Source organism: Gopherus evgoodei, chromosome 7 (assembly GCF_007399415.2).
Source record: "Gopherus evgoodei ecotype Sinaloan lineage chromosome 7, rGopEvg1_v1.p, whole genome shotgun sequence".
In the NCBI taxonomy this organism is placed as follows: domain Eukaryota; kingdom Metazoa; phylum Chordata; order Testudines; family Testudinidae; genus Gopherus; species Gopherus evgoodei.
The window spans coordinates 105,954,855-105,980,245 of record NC_044328.1 but is presented as its reverse complement, the minus strand read 5'-3'; the positions used below and the strand labels follow the sequence as shown (position 1 = coordinate 105,980,245).

Below are 25,391 nucleotides of genomic sequence, written 5' to 3'. Positions count from 1 at the left end.
AATAAATATATAAGCACCTGAAATATTTAATATTACATTAACTTGTAAAAGAATGAAGTGCTTAAGAAAACCTTTTGAACATATTATGTCAGCACTGTATTTTCCACTGTAATTGAAATCTGCATTTCTTCTTAGTTGAAAGGCAAAGGACGCTGGGTGCATTGGAATGAAGCCATTAAAAGCATTAAATATAGTGATGATAAAAATGTTAAGATTCAAGACCTCATAGTCCCAACAATGGATACAGTCAGATATACATATTTGATGGACTTATGCATTACCCATGGAAAGTAAGAACATCTATTTCTTGCAAAACATTGAATGATTTCATTGTTATTCATATAGCACCTTTATCAAAGAACACTGACATCCTTGGGGTCTTTCTATTGACTTTAATACTCTTGTATCAGGCCCCCAGAATGTATCAATATTAGAATATACTGGTCTTGGCCCATTAGACAGTAAACAAACATCTGATTACATTCTTTCTATACATTTTTTAGTTTTAAAGTCTTTGACTTCTTATAATCCAGCATTCAGTATATCCATCCCACACTGTTCTACTGATACTGTTAGAATGGCTGCTGAGATTTGGTGCCTCCTTTTTTTTTTCTTTTAGAATTAAATTTCTCTTAATTTTTCTTAAATTAGTCATGAGTTAAAGATGAGTTAGTCATGAATTAAATGATTAGGACATGCAGGAAAATGAAACAAAGATAATCCAGGGATGGATTTTAAAGCAGAAAGCTGCAACTTTAATAGCTTTTAAATTTATAGGGGAGGTTCTTCTTTGAGTGATGTTCCTATGGGTTCTCCACTGTAGGTGCGGCAGTGCCCCCTGTGCCTGGGATCGGAGATCTTCATCAGATGTGCCTGTTGGGCTGCAAATGCCTACCTTCCCTGTCTTGCATAGTGTGCAGCACTATGTATATACAGTGCTGCACAGTCCAACCACCTCCCAGTTCCTTTTCTACCACCTTTGGTCTGAAATAGAATCTGCAGCAAAGCCTGCTTGTCCTTTTTGACATGTTAGATAGTGCCTTACCTGTTAGTTTTAGTGTGTGTGTGTGTGTGTGTGTATATATATATATATATATAATTTTTTATGCATTCTATCCTCCTCATTAGTTAGTTTATATTTTGTTCCCCCCCCCTCCCCGATTCCTGCCCTTCCCCACTGGGGAGCTTTTTCCTCACCCTATGCCTGGCTTCCTAGGTTTTAAGAGGTGTGTAACTTTCAGGATTGCCTTCTGCGGTAATGGATGGTCACCCACAGTGCATTCACTGCCTGGGGAGGGACACATCCTACAAAAGTGTGCTCATTGCCATGACCTCACTACCAGGACCAGAAAAGACCAGGACGTCTCGGTTGCGACTTCTCTCCTGAAGAAATCACTGCGTTCCACCATGGACCCCGGCCCAGACACTACCCCTCCATGGCCCTCACACTCCACTGGGTCATACTGACTTCCATGTTGCCTCATCCTTTTAAAAGAAGTCTTCTCTTCCTCGCTCTGGTGGAGGAAAAACAGGCTCCCTTATCACCTGCTGAGACACCGCCTGCCGGAATGCCATCCCCTGCAAGGTTGGTTGCCTCGACATCCTCAGAGATGGGGCATAGCTCTAGGGCCCATCTGAGTATCTCCGTTACCAGTGCTCACCAAAAGTCTAACACTACCCAGGTCCTCCAGCCCTTGGTACCCTAGGTACCCTAACCAGCCCTAACCAGGTCTCCAGCCCTTGGTACCATCTCTTGGTGTTAGAGGACCGAGACACAAGATATTTGAAACTGGTGCCAACTGTGCCAATTAGACCTACTTGAAGCAGTGCGGTACCACACTAAATCGCTGGTTGGTGATAACCCTACTGCTGTTGATGTCCTTTTTGGTCTGAGCAAGCCCTTGGCACTGAGCATGTCTGCCGCACTGAGCAAGCCCTTGACATCGAACAAGTCTTCAGCTTCTTCTGCTGGCTGCTCAGGAGAATGTACCTCTCCCTCAGCACTGATATATGTGCCAGTGATAATGATGCTCTTTCCTCCTCCCCAGAGTTTAGATACCCCAAAGACCTGTCTGTCTCTGATTGTGTGTCTGAGTCACCACTTCTCAGACATGACATCCCTCCACTTCCATCCTCTTTGCCAGACATTCTCACCGCTCCCACTTTTCCTCTCCTCTTCCCTCCTCCGCGTCACTAGGGAACAGAGGAGTACTCCATCCCACCCTCACACTTGAGACAGGCTCAATTCCTCCTCTTTACATCCTACCCACAACCCACCATGGACAAGGGCCCTGGTATGGACCCACCCGCTATGCAGCCCCACATGCAACTCCCTCAACATTGGGCCATGTGAGATCCTTGGCCACGTACAGAGCACAGAAGCCTGCCAAAGGACCAAATCAGAGGCCTCTTCACCTTCACCTTCTCCATTGATCTCTTGACCACCAGAGGCTGAGCCTTTCCTTATGGTGGATGAGGAGGAAGACAAGGAGAAAATTCCACCACCACTCCATTTAGCTTTATCAGGAGAAGAGAAGGAGATCATGCCTCCACCCCCTACTACAGCTGGACGACTTCAAACATTTCCAGGAGTGCAGACTCACTTGCATCCTTTGGAGGAAGTAAAGGACCAACAAAATAAGCTGCTTGACATCCTGCTCACATCCCTCCTCCTCAAAAAATATGTTTCTTAAATAGCCCTCCCTATCAAAGAGGGCCCTTCTCGATGCTGCCAACCGTGCTCTGGCAGCCCCCAGCACTCCAGGGGTGAAAGTACTAAATGGACTATACCGGTACTCCGGAGTCCTTAGGAGGGGCCTCTAATGGAAGAGGCGGGGCCTTTAAACCCCCAGGCACTTTAAATCAGGGATTTAAAGGGCCCGGAGCTGGACGCTGTGGTAGCAGCATCTGGAGGCCCCAGGCCCTTTAAATCATCCCTGGAGCTACCAGCTGCAGAGGCTGGGAGCCCCAAGGGGATTTAAAGGGCCCAGGGCGCCAGCTGCTGCTAACCACAGCAGAGCCCCAGGCACTTTAAACACCATCAGAGGGGGCCCCAGCCTCTGGCAGAGCTTTAAAGTGCCTGGGGCTCCGCCTCAGTAGCCGCTACCACCCCGGGCCCTTTAAATCATCCCCAGAGCCCTAGCCGCTGCATGGGAGCCCCAGGCCCTTTAAATTGCTGCCAGGGGAAGCCTATCTGCCCTGGTACGGTGCACTGGCTCTTGCAGGTATGCCATAGCAGGGCATACAGCTTACTTTCACCTCTGCCAGCATCCATCCCACTGACTTGCAAGTGGATGGACAAAATATATTATATTCACACAAAGGACTTTGAATTTCTGTTTTCTCACTCCACCCCAAATTCCTTGGTTGTCAATGTCGTGCAAGAAAAAGGACACCAATACCAACCTCGACCTGCCCATCATGACAGCAAGTGGAAACAGTGGAGTCAGTTTGGATGCAAAGCTTATTCATCTGCTACTCTCCAGTTCCATTTATTCAAATACAATGTTTTCATGGCCAAGTATAATTACACCAACTACTCTAAAATATAGGAATTCTGTCAAGACCTTCCTGATGACAAAAAAGAAGAACTCCAGGCACACAAATGTGAATAACAGCTTTGCAAGTCTCTTTGGACTCTGTGGATACTGCTGCTCGTTCCATCACAACCACCATTGTCATGAGACAGGCATCATGGCTGCACTCTCAGACTTTCTGAAGGAGATACAAACCACCATTGAAGACCTACCCTCTGAGGGCTCTAAATTATTCATGGTGTGTACCGATGACTCCCTATACTCCCTTAAGGACTCCCAAGCAACTCTTTGTTCTCTGGACATTTACACTCCAGCACCAAAGAGACGGCCAGGGAAGTATCAACTTCCTCCATGATCCCCACTACTGCAATACACTCCCCAGGGACAAACATGATACCCAGCAACATTTGACAGAAGCCCCCTACCAAATGCAGACATACGGCTCCACAGAGGGCTACTTCTCATGCATCTCCAACCAAACAGCAATTTTGAAGTTGTGGTCAAGGCCACAAGAAGCCATCCCCTGCTTAGTCCCATCACCTATCTTCCACATCCCACCAGTTTGGCAAACACCTAACCCCTTTCTTCCATCATGGCGGCCTCATTGCCTCAAACAAGTGGGTTCCTGGAGATCATTAGGGAAGGATACTCCATCCCCTTCCTATCTATCCCACCTCACTCCACCATATTCGCTCGCTGTCCTGTACTTCAGGGACACTTCTCACAAACCCATCTTATGAGTTGAGATAATCATCTTCTGTGACTAGAAGCTATAGAACCAGTCCTCGTCCCAGCACGAAGGGAAGGGTTTTATCCTCATTACCTTCTGGTCCAAAAGAAATCCAGCAAGGGAAACCAATGCTAGATCTTCAAAACCTAAACAAGTTTGTCAAACTGCAATGCTTCAAGATTGTTACCCTCTACCCGTTATCCCAGTACTGGAACAAGGGGACTGAATTCTCAGCCCTCAATCTCCAAGACACGTATTTTCATATCACAATACATCCTGCCCACAGACAGGTACTCCAGTTCATCATGGGGACCAATCACTATCAGTACAAGGTACAGCCCTTCTGACTGTTGGCAGCATCTCATGTGTTCTCCAAGGTCCTGGCAGTCATCACTGCCTCCCTACGCAAAGGGCTTCTTTATTTCAGTGAGTTTGTAGGAGTGTCTAACTAAAAATGAAATTAACACACATTTTAACTTATTGGTGTTTTCAGTGGTTTTACACATATTTACAAGTAGAGCAGATGTGTTCAGTATTTCATTTTTTAGTTTAATTGGGTGTATGTTTATTTACTATTTTGCTTTTGATTGACTAATGTAAATTGTATTCTTTTTTGCAAAGACCATTGCTTTTTGTGGGACCAACAGGTACTGGGAAGTCTGCATATGTGAAGGATAAGTTAATGAACAACTTGGAAAAGGAAAGATACTTTCCATTCTTCATTAATTTTTCCAGCACGGACCAGTGCCAATCAGATCCAGGTTGGTAGAAACAACTGGTTTACATTAATTAAAATGAGATTATATAGATAGAGATGTAAATTTATTTGGAATTTGTTCAGTGCATAAGATTTGGCTCTGTCATTTCAAGATACTTCTATTGTGATATTTTTATAATAGTAATGGTTCCTGGAACGTCAATGAAATGTTGTTTAAAAACAAAATATCAGCATAGACTCAATTTACTTTACTCCAGCCCTGGAATTCCACTCTCCTTTGGTCGCATAGAGCCTATGTTTGCTGATCTTCAGGGCATAGTTTAGAGGTTGTTGCCTTAGTGGATAAGCATATGGCTTGGTTTAACTAGGGTTAAGCCTCTTAATGTTTATTTGATATTTGTCAAACAGATTTTTGTATTTTTTTTCCATTTATGTGTATGTGTTCGGAGATGTAAACTGGACTTGATTTTAGAAATCTAAGAAAAATAAATAAAAATTCTCGGCTTTGGGAAAAAAATATAAAGTAATAAAAAAGTTCCAGAAATGATTTTATTATGATTCAACAAAGCTAACCCCTTATTATTAAGAATGAGGATGTGGCTAAATGGCATATTAGTGAAATTGGGAGGTGAGGGGGTTAGTTTTTAAAACAACCTGATGTTTAAACTTGCTTTGCTTTTTTGATATCACACTCCAAAAATTGTAATAAACACTTGAAAGTTTCAGCATTTACAGCTCTACTATCAAAGCATTCACTAAAATGTTACCTGCTCACTGGCTTTCATAGCTAAGTTTTTATGTATATAGTTTCTCAATCTAAGCATTTTGTAAGTGTAAAAACTCAGGAGGATGTGTGCAATCTACATTTGACTGGACAAAATGAATGGTTACTGTAATCATCCAAAGAAGTGGGCTGTAGCCCACGAAAGCTTATCCTCAAATAAATTTGTTAGTCTCTAAGGTGCCATAAGGACTCCTGTTCTTTTTGTGGATACAGACTAACACAGCTGCTACTCTGAAACCCATCTAACTATAGTACTTGATTTATATATCCAAATGCTGTTTTCTTAAATGCTACCCAGTTTTTGGTTATTCAAATGCTTTGGTTTTGATCCCACAAACGGATTTGCTTGTGCAAACTTTTCTGCCTGAGGGGCCCCATCAGGGTTCTTTGGATTGAAAATTGTGAGTACAATTACAAAGGAGGGTGACCAATTTTGTAAAAATTTGTACCAGATGTTTGCTCTGTTACTTAATATATTGGATATTTTTTGTAATTGCAGTGTGTTGAAATCCTACATAAATCTGGAATAATTTTCTGTTAGTGGATAGTTCTTCTTTTTCCTGTTAAAGAAATTTTTCCCACAGTCCAATTTTCCCTTTGTTGTGCACCAAGATAGTACTATATCTCTGCCATGAGAGGGTTCCTGGCACCATCAAATTAGGGCCCTGATCCTGTATTTAAATATGAATAGACATCCATTGTGGTTCTGTGTGGTTGTAGCATATGCTCACCCACAAAGAGCAAATTATAAGATTAAGGTCAGGGAAATTTTAGGGCTCAATCTTCTGAGGTTCTTGAGCCCTGACATAGTAGAGCATTTAAGCATTTGCTCAACTTTCAGAAGATGAGTAGGATCATTGAAATCAGGAGGGAGGCAAACTTGAAATCAGAAATAAATTAAAACGGATATCATTTTTTTGTTTCAGTAAACTTACCAAAAAAATGTAGAATAACAAGACAAAGAGGATTACAAAAAGTTAATATTCGTATCTATATTTTCCAATTCTGAATTTTCTTAATTATTAAAGCCATGAAGTGTTTCAGTACACTGTTTTCCATTATGTATATAGTTGGGCTACATATTAAATCAATGCTTTAAATTATCCCTTTCTGTTTTTTAGAACATTATTATGGCGAGACTGGACAAAAGACGCAAAGGAGTATTTGGCCCTCCTATGGGAAAGAAGTGTGTCATCTTTGTAGATGATATGAACATGCCTGCATTGGAGAAATATGGAGCTCAGCCTCCTATTGAACTTTTAAGACAGTTTTTTGACCATGGAATTTGGTAACTATTCAAGACAGATCTAAAGCGTACAGTAAATTAGTGGATAATTTTGCCATTATCATTAATCATTAACTTGAATTTAATTTTCAGACTTGTTCTCTTAAAAGTAAATGCTGTTTAAATTTTTTATAAGCCAACATTGTCATTTTAAAATTATTTACATTTTAAATAATTCTTATGTTGCTTTTTAGTCATACACTCATAAGTGACTTTTTTTAAATTTAAGAGATTGATTTTTAGCAGGTCCATGACTTCTTGTCATTATTGAGTAGAGTTTCTATACACAAGAATTTTCTATACACAAGTATTCACTACATGTATCCGACGAAGTGGGTATTCACCCACGAAAGCTCATGCTCCAATACGTCTGTTAGTCTATAACGTGCCACAGGACTCTTTGCTTTGCTTTGCTTATACACAGGGCCAGTGCAACCATTTAGGCAGACTAGGCGGTTGCCTAGGGCACCGAGATTTGAGGGCGCCAAAAAGTGCCCTCAAATTTTTTTTTAAATGGTTGAGCGGCCGTTGCTGCTGGGACAGAGAGGGAGTCTGAGGCCATGGCTACACTTACAGTTTTGCAGCGCTGGGAGTTACAGCTGTGTTCGTACAGCTGTGTAGGGCCAGCGCTGCAGTGTGGCCACACTGACAGCTACCAGCGCTGCAGTGTGGCCACATTTGCAGCACTTGCAGCGCTGTTGGGAGTGGTGCATTGTGGGCAGCTATCCCACAGAGCACCTCATCCCATTTTGGCGCTGTGGCTTGTGGGAAGGGGAAGGAAGTGTGCGGGTCTTTCCGCTTCCTGTTCCAACACCCTGTGGTGCTTTGCTACACATTCCGAGCATTTTGGCGGCATTGTAAGTCTGCAGCTCGATTTCTGAGATTTCTGTTACAAATGGAGCCTGAGCTGCTGAGGACCTTGCTGATGAATGTTGCCAGCACATCACGCATGGCAATGGAGCTATTCCTTCAGCTGCAAAGTGACAGTGAGGAGTCAGACGATGATATTGAAACGCCTGACACTCAAGACACTCAATTGCTTGTGGCAGTAACAGACGTGATCAGCACCGTGGAACGGCGCCTTTGGGCTCGGGAAACCAGCACTGAGTGGTGGGATCACATTGTCCTGCAAGCCTGGGATGACGAGCAGTGGCTGCAGAACTTTCGGATGAGAAAAGCCACTTTCATGGGACTGTGTGCTGAGCTCGCCCCTACCCTGTGGCGCAGGGACACGAGATTGAGAGCTGCCCTGCCAGTGGAGAAGCGGGTGGCTATTGCAATCTGGAAGCTGGCAACTCCAGACAGCTACCGATCGGTGGCGAACCAGTTTGGAGTGGGAAAGTCCACCGTTGGAATGGTGCTGATGCAAGTTTGCACAGCCTTTAATCGCACCCTGCTAAGAAGAACTGTGACTCTGGGGAACGTGCAGGACATTGTGGATGGCTTTGCAGAAATGGGTTTCCCTAACTGTGGAGGGGCAATAGATGGGATGCATATTCCTATTCTGTCACCACCCCACCTGGCATCAGAGTACGTTAATCACAAGGGGTATTTCTCCGTGCTTCTGCAAGCGCTTGTGGATCACCGTGGGCGTTTCACTGACATTTACTCAGGATGGCCTGGAAAGGTGCATGATGCACGCATCTTTCGGAACAGTGCCCTGTTCAGGAGATTGAGGGCCGGGACTTTTTTCCCAGACCGCAAGATCACAGTAGGGGACGTCGAAATGCCCACTGTGATCCTTGGAGACCCCGCTTACCCCTTAATGCCATGGCTCATGAAACCGTATACAGGGGAGCTTGACAGGAGAAAGGACCGGTTCAACTACAGGCTGAGCCGGTGCAGAATGACTGTGGAGTGTGCTTTTGGCCATTTGAAAGCCCGCTGGAGGTGTCTTTATGGGAAGCTAGATTTGGGGGAAAGCAGCATCTCCGCTATTATATCCACGTGCTGTACCCTCCATAATATTTGTGAAGGGAAGGGTGAAAGATTCAGTGAGGAATGGACCTCCGAGGTTCGACGCCTAGAGGATGAATTTGCACAGCCAGAGAGCAGGGCTACTAGAGAGGCCCAGGAAAGGGCTTCAAGGATTAGGGATGCCTTAAGGGAGCAATTTGATGCTGAGAGCCAACAGTAATGTTTGGTGCCTTTGCTGTGCTCCTTTCTACCTTGGGGTACAATATTTACAACTTCCTGCAATAATAAAATGTATTGTAAAAGCCATAAAATCCTTTATTCAAAGTACAGTACATAAAAGGCCAGGGGGGTTAGGGTGGTGGACTGTACATTCAGAGGTTTGAATATATCCTGTTTGGATTACTGTTCAATGTCTGCTGCACTTCAGGATTACTATGCTGCAGGGTAATGGGGGTGGAGTGCACAGGATAAGAATTGTAGTTATCAGGGCTGGTAGGTGATCGTACAGGTGTTGGGGGCAGCTGGGGGTAATAAGAAACTGGCTGCTGGAGAAGGGTGTTTTGTGCAAATACTGGGGAACAAGAAAGAGAGCTTTGGGCGGGGTGTGGGTTACCACAGTACAGATCTGCCTGCATGGCTACGAGAGACTCGAAAGACTCAGTTTGGCGAGCCAGGAGGCTTATCATCTGCTTTGAGGTTTTTTTGGTAGCCAATTCCTTTCTCCTGCTTTCTGTTTGCCTCCACTCATACATTTTCTCTCTCCATTCCTGCGTCTTCCTACTTTCTCTGTTGTAGTGAATCATAACTGCTTTGATCAATTCTTCTTTTGATTTTCGTGGATTTTTTCTCAAGTTCTGCAAGCGACGTGAGGCCGGTGATCCGGCTGCATTAGTCAAGGTCACTAAAAAAAACATAGATAGAAACATGTAATACACAGAGGCTACATTGTTTATTATCACACAGTGAAGGAGTTTTTAGACTTTTTGTAGCATCCTCCCCACATACCTAACATAACACAGACAGGCCAGGGAAGCGAAGGCATGGCGAGCAATGGGGTGAGTGTTTCTGCCCCGACTGCACCTGGGAGGGGGAATTGACCGATGGTCACTGGGGTTTATCTGCACTGGGTACAAGAGGTAGCTGGTGTCCTGCACAGGGGACAGTAGTGAACAGGAAGGTGGCGAGCTGCTGGCGGGGGGGGGTGGTCCGCGTAACTGCCGGCCTGCTGGTGGTGGTGGTGGGGGAACGCACAGCTGTGCTGGCTGCCTGCTGGGAAGCGGGGGGGGAGAGACCGGAGCACACCGCGGGGCTGGCTGCCTGCTGGGAAGGGGGGGGAAGACCGGAGCGCACCGCGGGGCTGGCTGCCTGCTGGGAAGGGGCGGTGGAGACCAGAGCGCACCGCGGGGCTGGCTGCCTGCTGGGAAGGAGAGGTGGAGACCGGAGCACACCGCGGGGCTGGCTGCCTGCCTGCTGGGAAGGAGGGGTGGAGACCGGAGCACGCCGCGGGGCTGGGGGAGGGACCGCAAACCTGGCGCCCTGCACTCAAGTATCCCTAAATTCTCAACAGGGTTTCCTACTGCCAGATATATCACTGCTGCGTGTTACCTGGGAAGAGAGAGAGGGTTTTCTACAGCAATGTGGATTCCGCCCTGGCCCCTATGCAGCTTGCCTGTGTGCAGCCATGGTCCCCCCACCCCTGGCTGCACAGTGGATCGGACGAGTTAGCCTGATCGGGACAAGGACCACGGTGGCTCTCCCGATAAACTTGCAAAAGCACATTGCGCACGCTCTGGCTGCAACTTTTCAAGAGATTACCGAGGCCGATTACAGAGACGTGATAGAGCAAATCAACGGGCTATTCCACGTTTAGGCATGCATGCAGGCAGCCATAACCCAAACCCTCCTCTCCCAAAACATAAAAATCTGCTTACCCTGAGCACACTCCTCAGCTTCTTCCTCACCAGCAACTTCCCGCTGCTGCGACTGGCTAGCCTCCTCCTGGCTTGAGAAGAGCTCCTGGCTGCATGCCTCCTGGGACTCCGGGGTGTTTCCCTCCACGCCAGTAGCCTCACTATCGGCTTCCACTACACCCTCCCCCACTTCTCCCTGCTCTGAACTCTCCATCGTGGTCCTCGGATTGGCAGTGGGGTCACACCCAAGTATGGCATCCAGCTCCTTGTAAAAACGGCAGGTTGTGGGGGCAGCTCCTGAGCGGCGATTTCCCTCACGGGCTTTGCAGTAAGCACTCCTCAGCTCTTTTATTTTGACCCTGCACTGCAACGCGTCCCGTTCATGGCCCCTTCTCATCAAGGACTGCGACATCTGTCCATAGGTATCATAATTTCTCCTTCTGGAGTGCAGCTGTGCTTGCACAGCTTCCTCACCCCAAACACTGATGAGGTCCTGCAGCTCGGAATTGTTCCATGCTGGGGCTCATTTGGGGCATGGAGGCATGGTCGCTGATTGATTGAATGATTGATTGCACTCCACACCTGGCTGAGCAAACAGGAAGGGGATATTTAAAATTCCCGGGGCATTTAAAGGTGGGGTCAGCTGAGCCCAGGGCAGTGGAGTGTGCATGATTACCAGAGAGGCTTCTAAGGTATGCTGGGATACCTCCTTATACCCCGGAGGTCAATAAAAGCGCTGGTGGGCGTCCACACTTGCTGACCAGCGCTGGAATTCCTACACCCGAGGCTCGACCGGATGTACAGCCAGCGCTGCAACCAGGGAGTTGCAGCACTGGCCGTGCTTTGCAAGTGTGGCCACATCCTAAGTTGCAGCGCTGTAACCCCCTCACCAGTGCTGCAACTCTCTAGTGTAGCCATGGCCTGAGCTGCCGCAGTCATGCCTGCACGACCGCCCGCAGGCACCACTTATCACTGTTTGGAATGTTCAGTGTCCCCCTTAGAAATGCTGACAAGCTTATTCAGCGACGTTTTGATGTACTTGATGCATGCTATTAGATCGTCAATTAGGCATCAACGAGATAATTTAAGAGTAAATGTCTTTTTGTTTGAAGTACCACTGAACACTAATCTGTCCATTGCCCCCTCCCTCCTGTGTTACTGCTTGAAGCAGAATCCTAGGCAACAGTAACGGGGATGCTGGATAAACCTTTTAAAATATTTCCCCTTCATAATGCCACATTTTTAATACAATTTTAAAATTAGATCCCATAATTTCAAGGCATCGATTTCCCCGATTAGACAATTAAATTGCAATTGTCGGCATGAACATCATTTTAAAGCTGGGTTTTGAAAATCTAATTTAACTTCAAAAATTAATGACCAAAAGATAGGCACGTGAAGTAAGGTAAAAGTAATTAACCGAGGGTCTAGCATTCACTCCCAAGACCGCAAAAGAGCTGAGGGATTTCCAAAGAACTCCGACACCACTACAGTATATCATTCAAACGTGAGAACATAGTTACTACAGATAATAAATAATAAGTTACCTGGGTTGGAAACAGATCTTTGTGGAAGGGAAAGCAGGAAACTTGTCTTTCTGATTACAGAATTATTTTGCTTCTGGATCCTTTAAAATCATAACCGATTTTTTGGGGGAGGGGATGTGGGGAAGAAACTCTTTTCTCTACTAGGTTTGTTTATAGGCAGCTGAAAAGAAAAGTTAACTGGCTTTGCACAGAACTGAAACCTAAAGGTCTCTCCTCCCTCCTTCTCTACTCTGACCCCTCCGGGCTATTCCAAGTTAATTGTCATCTAATTGCCCAGCAAAGAAAGAGATAGTGGCAGCAATTAGGCATAGCCCCCACCAGTTCAGGAGTCATTAACACAGTACAAAGATATGCTGCATGCTTTCCGTGCACCCAGGCCTAATGAGGGACTGGGGGCAAGAGGAGCAGGGCTGAGCCCCTAGGGAGTGAGCCGCGGAGAGTCAGTGCCCAGAAGGCTGAGAGGGCAAGGGGCAGCAGGGGCATCCCCACTGCTATTTAAAATGCAGATCCCACAGCGGTACCTCTCTATGGGACAGAGCCGGTTCCTCACAGAAGCTTCTGTCCAACAGCTCTTCCTTCTGCAGCTGCTCTTTATGCTCCAGCTCCATCTGAACCCCCTGTCCTGACTGCAGCCAACCCCTCATCCCCTGCCCTGCCTCCAGTCAGCCCCACACCCCTTGCCCTGCCCACAGCCAGCCTCACACCCCCTGCCCTGTCTCTAGCCAGCCCCACACCCCTGTATCCAGCCAGCCCCTCACTCCCTGCCCGCAGCCAGCCCCTGCTGCACCCCCTGCCCTGCCTGCAGCCAGCCCCACATCTCCTGCTCTGCCCACAGCCATCCCCACACCTCCTGTCTCCAGCCACCCCACACCCCCTGCCCTGCCCATAACCAGCCCCTCACTCCCTGCCCTGCATGCAGCCAGCCCCTGCTGCACTCCTTGCCCTGTCCATAGCCAGCCCCACACCACCTGTCTCCATCTAGCCCCTGCTGCAGCCCCTGCCCTGCCTCAGCCAGCCCCACACCCCCTGCCCTGCACGCAGCCAGTCCCGCACACCCTATCTCCAGCCAACCCCACACCCCATCTCCAACCAGCTTCGCATCCCCTGCCCTGCCCAGAGCCAGCCAGCCCCACACCCTGTCAGGTTATTCAATTATTTTCATTAAATATGTAGGCTAAATAATGAAATTAATAAATTTTCAAGCCGAATATGTATTAATTCTAATGAACAATGCCACATTATGCAGTATTCATTTTTGAAAGTTTATAATAGGCAATGCTCTGGGGGGAAGGGTGGGGCAGAGGGCGCAAGGTGGAAGTTTCGCCTACGGCGCAAAATATCCTTGCACTGGCCCTACTTATACACAATATAGATTTTCTTTCTTTTCCTATTTCTGCAGATGTCATTGTTTCTCTTCTTTTGTTGTTGTTTGTGACTTTTTAGTTTTTTCCTCTTCAGTTTTAGTCTTACTTTTGTATTTGTTTTCCCCACCATTCCTTCTTTCAGAGTGAACTGCCAGACCTAACAGGGCTGTGAACTTGTGACCATTGAAGTTGCAATGGCATTTAATCAATTCAGAAAATGAAATCAGTGATTTGTGCTGTTGTCTGAAATCCAATTGATGAATCAGTTAATCTTAAATTTCATCAGCCAGTTAATCATGGCTTCCAGGATTCTCTTAAATGTATAGTGTAAAATAGTTGGAATATTTGAGCATCCTGGGCTGAAAAGAGGGTCTGAAGGTTGAATCCAACTTTGCTACAGAGCTAGTGACTGTACTCCTAATAGCCATTAATCTTTCCTGTTAAGGACTTGCTCAAATTTTAAAAAATATGGCCATGTTAGTTGCTCCTAGTGACTAGAGGCTGTGCAAAATGTTTTGGATGAAACTTTTCTTGGCGAAAAATGCAGATTCAGAGCAACCAAAACATTTAATGAATTTGTGTAAATTTTGCTGAATGGTTTCTAAATTAAATGTTTTGATTTTTTTTTTGTTCAAAATGACTTCTCACTTAAAAATTTTCTTTAACTTTATTTGAAAAATCTTGATATCTGTACAAAATGTTTAATTTCTGGTGTAGCAAAACACTTTGTTTGACATGCAATTTTTTCAGCCATGCCAGCAAATTTAAAAATTAGCACTCTGCACAGCTCTCTTAGTGATGTATTTAATAGGGGTGTTTTGAAAGCTACCAGTGGGCAATAATTGCAAAAAAATCTTCAAAGATTTTGCTCAAAATTTTAAATGAATTTGCTCCAGCATGTACATGATCCCTTTGTGATTGTTTTTGTTCCCCAAATGAATTAATGCAAACTTAGTGCTTGAAATTAAAATTGAGTTTTGGTGAAGACCCGTGCATCAAACTTTGATGACTACAAGGAGTCTCCTCGTTGTTTTTGTGCATACAGACTACCCCTCTGATATTTGTTAATGATTGTCCATATCACACAAATGTTTGTGGAAAACAATGTTGGGATGTGATTCATCTGACTAATCAGAATGAAGCAACGCAACTTGGATGGCAAATATCAAGTATTGAATACTTACAGCATACTGTCTGCGATATAGCCACAGACATAAAATACTTTAAAAAATATCTATGAATAAATTAGAAGTCATCTGCTCATGAATATTCTACAAACAGAAATTGTTATAAATTACTTGCTCAGCTCTAGTGAAAACCTTTTTGCCTAAATAATTTTGCCTTCAATTTCCCTTTTTAACGTGTCCATGAGTCCTGGGTTTTATAATTAAATTCAAAATGTTTTTATCCAGCTGTACCCACGATATCTAATTTTAGTGGCTTCTATTACTATCTTGCTTAGCTGTCTCATTTCTAGTACATAAAAACGGTCATACTGGGTCAGACCAAAGGTCCATCCAGCCCACTATCCTGTCTATCAACAGTGGCCAATGCCAGGTGCCCCAGAGGGAGTGAACCTAACAGGTAACAATCAAGTGATCTCTCTCCTGCCATCCATCTCCACTCTCTGACAAACAGAGGCTAGGGACACCTTCCCTTTCCCATCCTGGCTAATAGCCATTAATGGACTTAACTTCCATGAATTTATCTAGTTCTCTTTTACCCACATTAAATTTCATTTGCCATTTTGTTGCTCAATCACTTAGTTTTGTGAGATCTTTTTGAAGTTCTTCACAGTCTGCTTTGGTCTTAACTATCTTGATCAGTTTAGTATTGTCTGCAAACTTTGCCACCTAACTGTTTACCCCTTTCTCCAGATCATTTATGAATAAGTTGAATAGGACTGGTCCTAGAACTGACCCTTGGGGAACACCACTAGTTACCTCTCTCCATTCTGAAAATTTACCATTTATTCCTACCCTTTGTTCCCTGTCTTTTAACCAGTTCTCAGTCCATTAAAGGATCTTCCCTCTTATCCCATGACAACTTAATTTACATAAGAGCCTTTGGTGAGGGACTTTGTCAAAAACTTTCTGGAAATCTAAGTACACTACGTCCTCTGGATCTCCCTTGTCCACATGTTTGTTGACCCCTTCAAAGAACTCTAATAGATTAGTAAGACATGATTTCCCTTTACAGAAACCATGTTGACTTTTGCTCAATAAGTTATGTTCTTCTGTGTGTCTGACAATTTTATTCTTTACTATTATTTCAACTAATTTGCTCATACTAGTGTTAGACTTACGATCTCTAATTGCCAGGATCACCTCTAGAGCCCTTTTAAAATATTGGCATCATAGTGTTTCTGGACTTTCTCTGCAAATTAATCTCCTCCCATTCTTTTAATTCTGTACAAATATAAGGCATGGAAAATTTTGGAACTTTGGAAAGAGATAATTTTTTGTTTCCTTTTCAGAGCATTAATTTTAAATGTTTAACAAATCCACTTACATTATAACTGATTTGGATCATGAATTTTGAAGAAAGGAAATAAAGAAAATTAGTAGATTTTTAAGGACCCTGAATTCATAAATAATTTGATTAATATTGAATGTGTATGTTTCTATACTAATTTGTTGGTTAAAGATGTCATCATGTATACTGCAAAATAATGTATTTAAATTCACACGGTTAAACTACTACATATTGGTCAAATTGTTTCAAATTTGTAAGCATTTAAATGCTCCAACATAAGCTTTGAAGTTAATGTTCTTTCAAGATAAAATAAAAGTGTAAACTCATTGAGACAGACACCCATTAACTCAATTTGTCTATGCTGTAATTGACATTGTATAAATAACAACAGATGTAGGCAAAGTTCACACTTCTAGGGCGATGTATTATTTCAGTCTGCCTGACTGCGAAAATAAAAGTGCCCTATGAAGACTAACTTTCCAACCAGGAGGCCTAGAAATACGTTTTTACATTAAAAAAAACTTACATTTTAGAGAGTACAGCGAAAGGAAGAACCTAAGTCCCCCAGCATTTTCATGGCTGCAGACATCTGTTGCTCTTGGATATTGGAAGTATAACCCTCCAATTGACATTGTCATTAGTTATCATTTATTTGTGTTATCAGAGCATCTAGAAGCCCTAATCATGGATCAAGACTCTATTGTACTAGGTCTGTATAAACACAGAACAAAAAAATGGTCCCTGTCTCTGAGATCTTTAGTTGTTGTCACACAAAACTGTGGGATGGAATTGTGAATCCCAGATTAAAACTAATGATTTGGGCCTCAGTGCTTCAAAACTAAACATGTATGTGTGTCCACCCCATGTGACGCTCCACTGAGGTCAACTCAGAGGTCCATGAGCATGGCTGTCTTTGTAGAATTAGTAGAATTTGTTTGAATTTGTAGAATGCTTTGTTATATCTGTAATTGTCTAAATATCACATTGTAATTTGTTTTGAAGGTATGACTTAAAGGACACAAATAAAATTACACTGGTTGACGTACAGTTGATAGCTGCTATGGGACCTCCAGGAGGTGGGAGGAATCCTGTTACATCTCGTTTTCTGCGACACTTCAACATTTGCACCATTAACTCCTTTAGTGATGAAACTATGGTCCGTATCTTCTCTACCATAGTAGCTTTCTACCTTAGAAATAATGAATTTACTCCTGAATTCTTCACAATTGGAAACCAAATTGTCAGTGGCACTATGGAGGTAAGAAGCAAATACCTTCCTATAAGTTCTATTTTCCACTACTTGGTAAAGTTCCATGGGTTCCAGATTGATTAAACTGATAATATTGGAGTTTGGGAAATCTAGTTCTCATTACTATTTTCAAAGTATAGTTAATTCAACAGCATCTATTTATATGAAGTTAGCTTATTTTTATGGGTAAAGCTTTATTTTGCTAGAAACTTATGTGTCAGTGTGGATACCAGTATTGGTACACGTGCACTTCATATCTGCAAGATTGGAGTCTTTTCAATAGCAGTATCCTTTGGGTCTGCACCTCCACGTAGTGCCTGCTTGTGCTCCTGTGCAAGGGCATAAGGGCGGAGTGGCCACAGCTGTCCCTCAATTTCTTCTTATTGCATGTGGAGGCATGATGGACTCTAGCAATGTCCAATCTGCTACTCCTTAGTATTGGCTAATTCTTCTACTCATTCTGCTTTACTGGACAATCATCTTCCCTTCTTAGCAGGAAATTGCATCAGGGATGCCCTAATTAGTTAAATATGGAACTTGAAAAAGAGAGAGAGACTCCCTGTCAATACAGCATGGCTAAATGCTATCTGCTCCTGCGTCATGATGAACTCCAAACCTTTGAGTTTTAAGCCTTGCCCATTACGTGATGATCTGATCCTGCTTACTGATGGTCTTAGTAGATGCCTGTTCTGCTTGGGTGAAAGCCACATACCAGATCAAGGCAAAGTACGCTGCACCTTTTCCTCAAAGGCGTACAAGTCACAGTATGCTTATCTTAAACTCCATTTGCTGGAATAATCAGTGGAGAAATGAGTACCAAGTCTGATGAGATACTGAAGAAATCAACATCCATGAGTACCCCCTGTAGCAGGAGTGCAACACTGAAGGTTGGCGCTGATAAACCCTCAGTGTTCCCCCCCGCCCCCCAAAAAAAAAAGTTGTCAGGAATCCTGGCACTGACACCTCCGGCACTTAAGGCTAGTGCTGAAAGGATGTTCTGAGCACAGAAGCTGAGATTCCAGGCACAGCTCTATATGATCACACAAGGAGACACCAAAGCAAACCTAGACTACTAAGCTTCAAACAAAAAAATGGGTACTGATGGCATGGAATTGGCTATACTTGTAATATCAACAAAGAATGCCTGAGCATCGACTCCAATGTCCATGCAGGCAGTGACATCAACTCCATCAGTAGAATCACCTATGGTACTGGCAGATATCCACACCTATTCCAAGGATGACCCCCTGCATCGAGACCACTGCTGACACCAGAAGAGACCACAGTACTGAGATCAATGTTGCCTTGGCAGTGCCTTTGGAGGAAGTGTATTCATCTTCCCTGTTGCTGGGCTACACATTCTCACAAACCTGAAGTTGAGAACCATCCCCCTTGAGGTCAGCAGGTAACCCACTGGAGAGACAGCTTTTCTTTTAGAGCTGAGTCGCAGCCACACTGTGACTAGCAGTGGACACCATGTGAGCCAGTCATGCCCTTATGGTATACCACCATGGCCCTTTTAGGTGTATTGGGGACCATTGTCTCGAGCTTCCAGAAGATGGTCCCCATCTCACTCCAGGAAACGGAGGAGATCAAATTCTCAGGCAACATTCCTGGCCAGACCACTGACACCTGGCAGAACTCAGTATCACCAGACAAAGTGGTAGCTCTAGTACCAACCCTGGAAGAATTCAAAGCTTTCCAAGAGTTGTTGTTGAGGATAACAGATATGTTGAATATCAAGACTTTGGTGATACAGGAGAAGCCTTATAAATTGTTCAACATCCTGACTGCATTAGACTCTGCTAGAATTGCCCTCCTGTTAAAAGATCACTATACAACCCAACTGAAGATCTGTGGCAGAAAGCTACCACCATTCCTGCCACAACAAAAAAGTTTGAGAAATGGTACCAAGTCCCACAAAAGAGGGTTGAATATTTTTGCTGTCACCCCATTAATTAATTAGTTGTCTCTGTGGTCCAGGTAAAATCTAGTCCACAAAGGAGAAAGGTCTGAAAAAATGGGACCAAGGAAAGATCACTCCCCTGCTTCTCTGCAACTTTGTATTTCTAGTTACCAAGGGTCTCCTGGCCGAGTACAACTTTTTAAAATGGGATATGGTCACTATTCTTAGCTAAGCTTCCACAAGATAGTAAGAAAGAGCTTAAGGACACAGACAGGGTGGCTAATTAATGCCTAAGCCCACTCTCCAGGCAGCCATGTTTACCTTGCACATGAAGGGCAGATCCATGGCTAGAGCCATAATGATGCAAAAAGCCTTATGGTTCCTGGCTTCAGGCATCCCCAAGGAGGTGCAAGTCACAATAGAAGACCTGCTCTTCAGTGGATGGAGCTATTTAGTGAATACATGGATAGTGCTTTACATTTCCTGAATGATTTGAGAGCCACTCTGTGCTACTTGGGGAGGTACACACCGGCCTCTTATCAATACCAATCTTAGCCTTGGACGAGGCAGAGAACTATGTTGTACCAGCCCAGGCAACCCTGTTATCTTCTCAGGAAGAAGCCATGGGTTCACCAAGAGGCACTATTCTTTCTCCTCCTCCGTAACACATTCTCACCTGCTTCAGGACAGCAGATTTGTCAGGACTGTCAGGAGCCACACTAGAGTCAGTCCAGAGTAGAAGGTAATCTTTGTAAGCTACATTGCTCTCTACAATTGAGCTTGATCTGCCAGGCATCCAACACGAGTGCTAGCGATCATCACCGATGTTTACCCAATTCAATTCCAGTCCCTGCCCTCTATCCACTCCTTTTCCTCATTCTTCTAAAGGAACTTTTCTTGAGAGAGCTTACTACAAACAGATGTAGCCTCACTGCTTCCTGTAGGAGCCATAGAGACCGTATTGCAGATGTACTAGAGAAGAGATTTCTATTTCTGATAATTTCTCATTGTGAAGATGAAAAGGGATTTTCTTCCTATCCTGGCCCTAGGGAGTCTTTTTGCACTGTCTCCGATTCAGGATGGTAACGCTTGCCCCTATTATTCCCTCTCCTCATGCTCAAGGCTGGTTGATGGCTGTCAACTTACAGGCCAAGTATTTCCACACAGCTATTCACTTGGTCCCGAGGAAGTAAGGCCCAACCATTCACAGGAAGGCTCAACCTCCATGGCCCCAACAGTCTTCACAAAACTTCTAGAAATGGTAGGGGACACACATAAAGATGACAGGCCTGCATGTCTACTCATATTGAGACAACTGGCTGATCAGTGACAGATCCTAGCAAAAGTTGGTAACAGCTAGTCCTCTCCTTGTTTGCCCAACTACACCTCCTGGTGAACTATGAAAAATCATCTCTCGCTCCAGGCCTAATTGGCAAAACCATATCTTCTCGAGGACAGGTTCTTGTCCCTGCAATCAATACTGAATGGATTAAGATAAAATCTGGCCATGATAGTATGGACTTGCCTTGGTCTGCTAGGGCACATGTCTGCATGCACATGTGTAACGCTGCTTGCCAGACTTCACCTGTGGCCTCTACAAATCTAAGGTCAATCCATTCCTTGTTGGGACACTAGATGAACGAGAAAGTTGTGGTTCCACCTCACATCATCTCAGAGCTGAGCTGGTGGCTAGCCCCAAGACCATATGTAGAGGGGTAACTTTCTCACCCTCACCCCACCCTCTGACCATGACACAATCATACATGTATCAAGAGCAGGTCAGGGGTTATCTAGACAACCTCCAGATTCAGGGGACCTGGTTCCAGGACGATGTGAGATGTACTGGAGCTCACAGATTATCACGGCTTCCTGCATGACTTCCTACCTCTTCCTCAAAACTCCATAGTGCAAATCTTGATAGACTTCACCTCTATAGTGTACTGCCTATACAAACATCACCCCTCTGTCAAGAAGATGTCAAGTTACAGACATGTTGTCATCAGCCCAGGCAACAGTGCTGGAAGCAGCGGATGGGATGAGAGGCCATGGCCTCCCCACTTTTAAAAGTTGGAGGGTCATGCCCCCACTTTCAAACATAGGCATGCTTTGGGGGGGGAATGCTGCCACATAGCACAGCCCCTGTTGAAGCCGGTCTGTGCCTGCCCAAGGTTTTTGGTTTGGGGGGGGCAGTGCTGTCTTCTGCCCCCCGACTACACCCAGGTTAAAAAAAAGTGGATGGCACAGCCCTATCCACCCTCCTCCAGTTTCAGTGCCAGTGGCTCCCCAACTTCTACAAAGGTTCCGGAACTCTTGAGCCAGGGATAACCTGGCAGCTCTTCACTTCTCTGGAATCAGCAAAAATGAAGCAGATATTTTAAGCAAACAATTCATCATGAGCAGAATGATTTCTGCAGAGGTCCGTCATAAGAGATGATATTCAATCAGTGGAAAGTTCCCACAATAGACCTGTTCACCACTGAGGGCAACTTTTGCACAAGAGGGGGCATGACCCCGGGATCATTACCTGATGCCGTCCTTCTCTTATGGAATTGAGGCCTCCTGTATGCTTTTCCACCAATTCCCCTGATTCTCAGGGTAATAGCCAAGATCAGAGAGGACAGAACCACACTTATCTTTGTAGCTTCTTACTGGCCATGGTAGCTTTAGCTGACAAATCTGTTATAGATGTCTTTTCAACCTTGTATTCCACTCTCTGACTGTCCAAATATGATGTTTCAGAATCATGGTTAGATGATCGTCCAGACCAAAAGTCACTGCATCTGATGGGCTGGGTGTTAGCTGGTTGAGTAACCATGTCAGAAACTGCTCATTGTAAGAAATACTTATACAAAGGGCAAAGCTGGGAGGCAAGATCAAACCAGTATCTTAGATGCCTATATACAAATGCAAGAAGTATGGGTAATAAGCAGGAAGAACTGGAAGTGCTAATAAATAAATACAACTATGACATTGTTGGCATTACTGAAACTTGGTGGGATAATACACACGACCGGAATGTTGGTGTGGATGGGTATAGTTTGCTCAGGAAGGATAGACAGGGGAAAAAGGGAGGAGGTGTTGCCTTATATATTAAAAATGTACACACCTGGACTGAGGTGGAGATGGACATAGGAGACGGAAGTGTTGAGAGTCTCAGGGTTAGGCTAAAAGGGGTAAAAAACACGGGTGATGTCGTGCTGGGAGTCTACTACAGGCCACCTAATCAGGTGGAAGAGGTGGATGAGGCTTTTTTCAAACAACTAACAAAATCATCCAAAGCCCAAGATTTGGTGGTGATGGGGGCTTCAACTATCCAGATATATGTTGGGAAAATAACACCGCGGGGCACAGACTATCCAAGAAGTTCCTGGACTGCATTGCAGACAACTTTTTATTTCAGAAAGTTGAAAAAGCTACTAGGGGGGAAGCTGTTCTAGACTTGATTTTAACAAATAGGGAGGAACTTATTGAGAATTTGAAAGTAGAAGGAAGCTTGGGTGAAAGTGATCATGAAATCATATAATTTGCAATTCTAAGGAAGGGTAGAAGGGAGTACAGCAAAACAGAGACAATGGATTTCAGGAAGGCGGATTTTGGTAAGCTCAGAGAGCTGATAGGTAAGGTCCCATGGGAATCAAGACTGAGGGGAAAAACAACTGAGGAGAGTTGGCAGTTTTTCAAAGGGACGCTATTAAGGGCCCAAAAGCAAGCTATTCTGATGGTTAGGAAAGATAAAAAATGTGGCAAAAGACCACCTTGGCTTAACCACGAGATCTTGCGTGACCTACAAAATAAAAAGGCGTCATATAAAAAATGGAAACTAGGTCAGATTACAAAGGATGAATATAGGCAAATAACACAGGAATGCAGAGGCAAGATTAGAAAGGCAAAGGCACAAAATGAGCTCAAACTAGCTATGGGAATAAAGGGAAACAAGAAGACTTTTTATCAATACATTAGAAGCAAGAGGAAGACCAAGGACAGGGTAGGCCCACTGCTCAGTAAGGAGGGGGAAACAGTAACGGGAGACTTGGAAATGGCAGAGATGCTTAATGACTTCTTTGTTTCGATCTTCACTGAGAAGTCTGAAGGAATGTCTAATATAGTGAATGCTTACGGGAAGAGGGTAGGTTTAGAAGATAAAATAAAAAAAGAGCAAGTAAAAAATCACTTAGAAAAGTTAGATGCCTGCAAATCACCAGGGCCTGATGCAATGCATCCTAGAATACTCAAGGAGTTAATAGAAGAGGTATCTGAGCCTCTAGCTATTATCTTTGGGAAATCATGGGAGACGGGGGAGATTCCAGAAGACTGGAAAAGGGCAAATATAGTGCCCATCTATAAAAAGGGAAATAAAAACAACCCAGGAAACTACAGACCAGTTAGTTTAACTTCTGTGCCAGGGAAGATAATGGAGCAGGTAATTAAAGAAATCATCTGCAAACACTTGGAAGGTGGTAAGGTGATAGGGAATAGCCAGCATGGATTTGTAAAGAACAAATCGTGTCAAACTAATCTGATAGCATTCTTTGATAGGATAACGAGCCTTATGGATAAGGGAGAAGCAGTGGATGTGATATACCTAGACTTTAGTAAGGCATTTGATACGGTCTCGCATGATATTCTTATATATAAACTAGGAAAGTACAATTTAGATGTGGCTACTATAAGGTGAGTCCATAACTGACTGGATAACTTTACTCAGGCCACGTCCAGACTAGGAATTAAAATCGATTTTAGATACGCAACTTCAGCTACGAGAATAACGTAGCTGAAGTCGAATTTCTAAAATCGAGGTACTCACCAGTCTGGACGGCGCTGCATCGATGTCCGCGGCTCTCCGTGTCGATTCCGGAACTCCGTTCAGATTGATGGAGTTCCGGAATCGATGTAAGCGCGCTCGGGGATCGATACACCGCATCCAGACTAGACGCGATATATCGATCCCCGAGCAATCGATTTTAACCCGCCGATGCCGCGGGTTAGTCTGGACGAGGGCTCAGAGAGTAGTTTTTAATGGCTCCCAATCCTGCTGGAAAGATATAACAAGTGGGGTTCCGCAGGGGTCTGTTTTGGGACCGGTTCTGTTCAATATCTTCATCAACGATTTAGATGTTGGCATAGAAAGTACGCTTATTAAGTTTGCGGACGATACCAAACTGGGAGGGATTGCAAGTGCTTTGGAGGACAGGGTCAATATTCAAAATGATCTGGACAAATTGGAGAAATGGTCGGAGGTAAACAGGATGAAGTTCAATAAAGATAAATGCAAAGTGCTCCACTTAGGAAGGAACAATCAGTTTCACACATACAGAATGGGAAGAGACTGTCTAGGAAGGAGTATGGCAGAAAGAGATCTACGGGTCATAGTAGACCACAAGCTTAATATGAGTCAACAGTGTGATACTGTTGCAAAAAAAGCAAACGTGATTCTGGGATGCATTAACAGGTGTGTTATAAACAAGACATGAGAAGTCATTCTTCCGCTTTACTCTGCGCTGGTCAGGCCTCAGCTGGAATATTGTGTCCAGTTCTGGGCACCGCATTTCAAGAAAGATGTGGAGAAATTGGAGAGGGTCCAGAGAAGAGCAACAAGAATGATTAAAGGTCTTGAGAACATGACCTATGAAGGAAGGCTGAAGGAATTAGGTTTGTTTAGTTTGGAAAAGAGAAGACTGAGAGGGGACATGATAGCAGTTTTCAGGTATCTAAAAGGGTGTCATCAGGAGGAGGGAGAAAATTTGTTCACCTTAGCCTCCAATGATAGAACAAGAAGCAATGGGCTTAAACTGCAGCAAGGGAGATTTAGGTTGGACATTAGGAAAAAGTTCCTAACTGTCAGGGTAGTTAAACACTGGAATAGATTGCCTAGGGAAGTTGTGGAATCTCCATCTCTGGAGATATTTAAGAGTAGCTTAGATAAATGTCTATTAGGGATGGTCTAGACAATATTTGGTCCTGCCATGAGGG

General features: G+C 44.3%; 1 protein-coding gene across 1 annotated transcript in view; it reads left to right on the top strand.

Annotated features, from left to right (window-relative positions):
• The window catches only part of DNAH12 (dynein axonemal heavy chain 12), a 167,079-nt gene that overhangs the window by 68,444 nt on the left and 73,244 nt on the right, over positions 1–25,391 (top strand). The window contains 5 exon segments of the mRNA XM_030570491.1: positions 136–290; positions 4,888–4,999; positions 5,001–5,027; positions 6,890–7,056; positions 17,269–17,524. Of these exon segments, the coding sequence (XP_030426351.1) occupies positions 136–290; positions 4,888–4,999; positions 5,001–5,027; positions 6,890–7,056; positions 17,269–17,524 (717 nt within the window).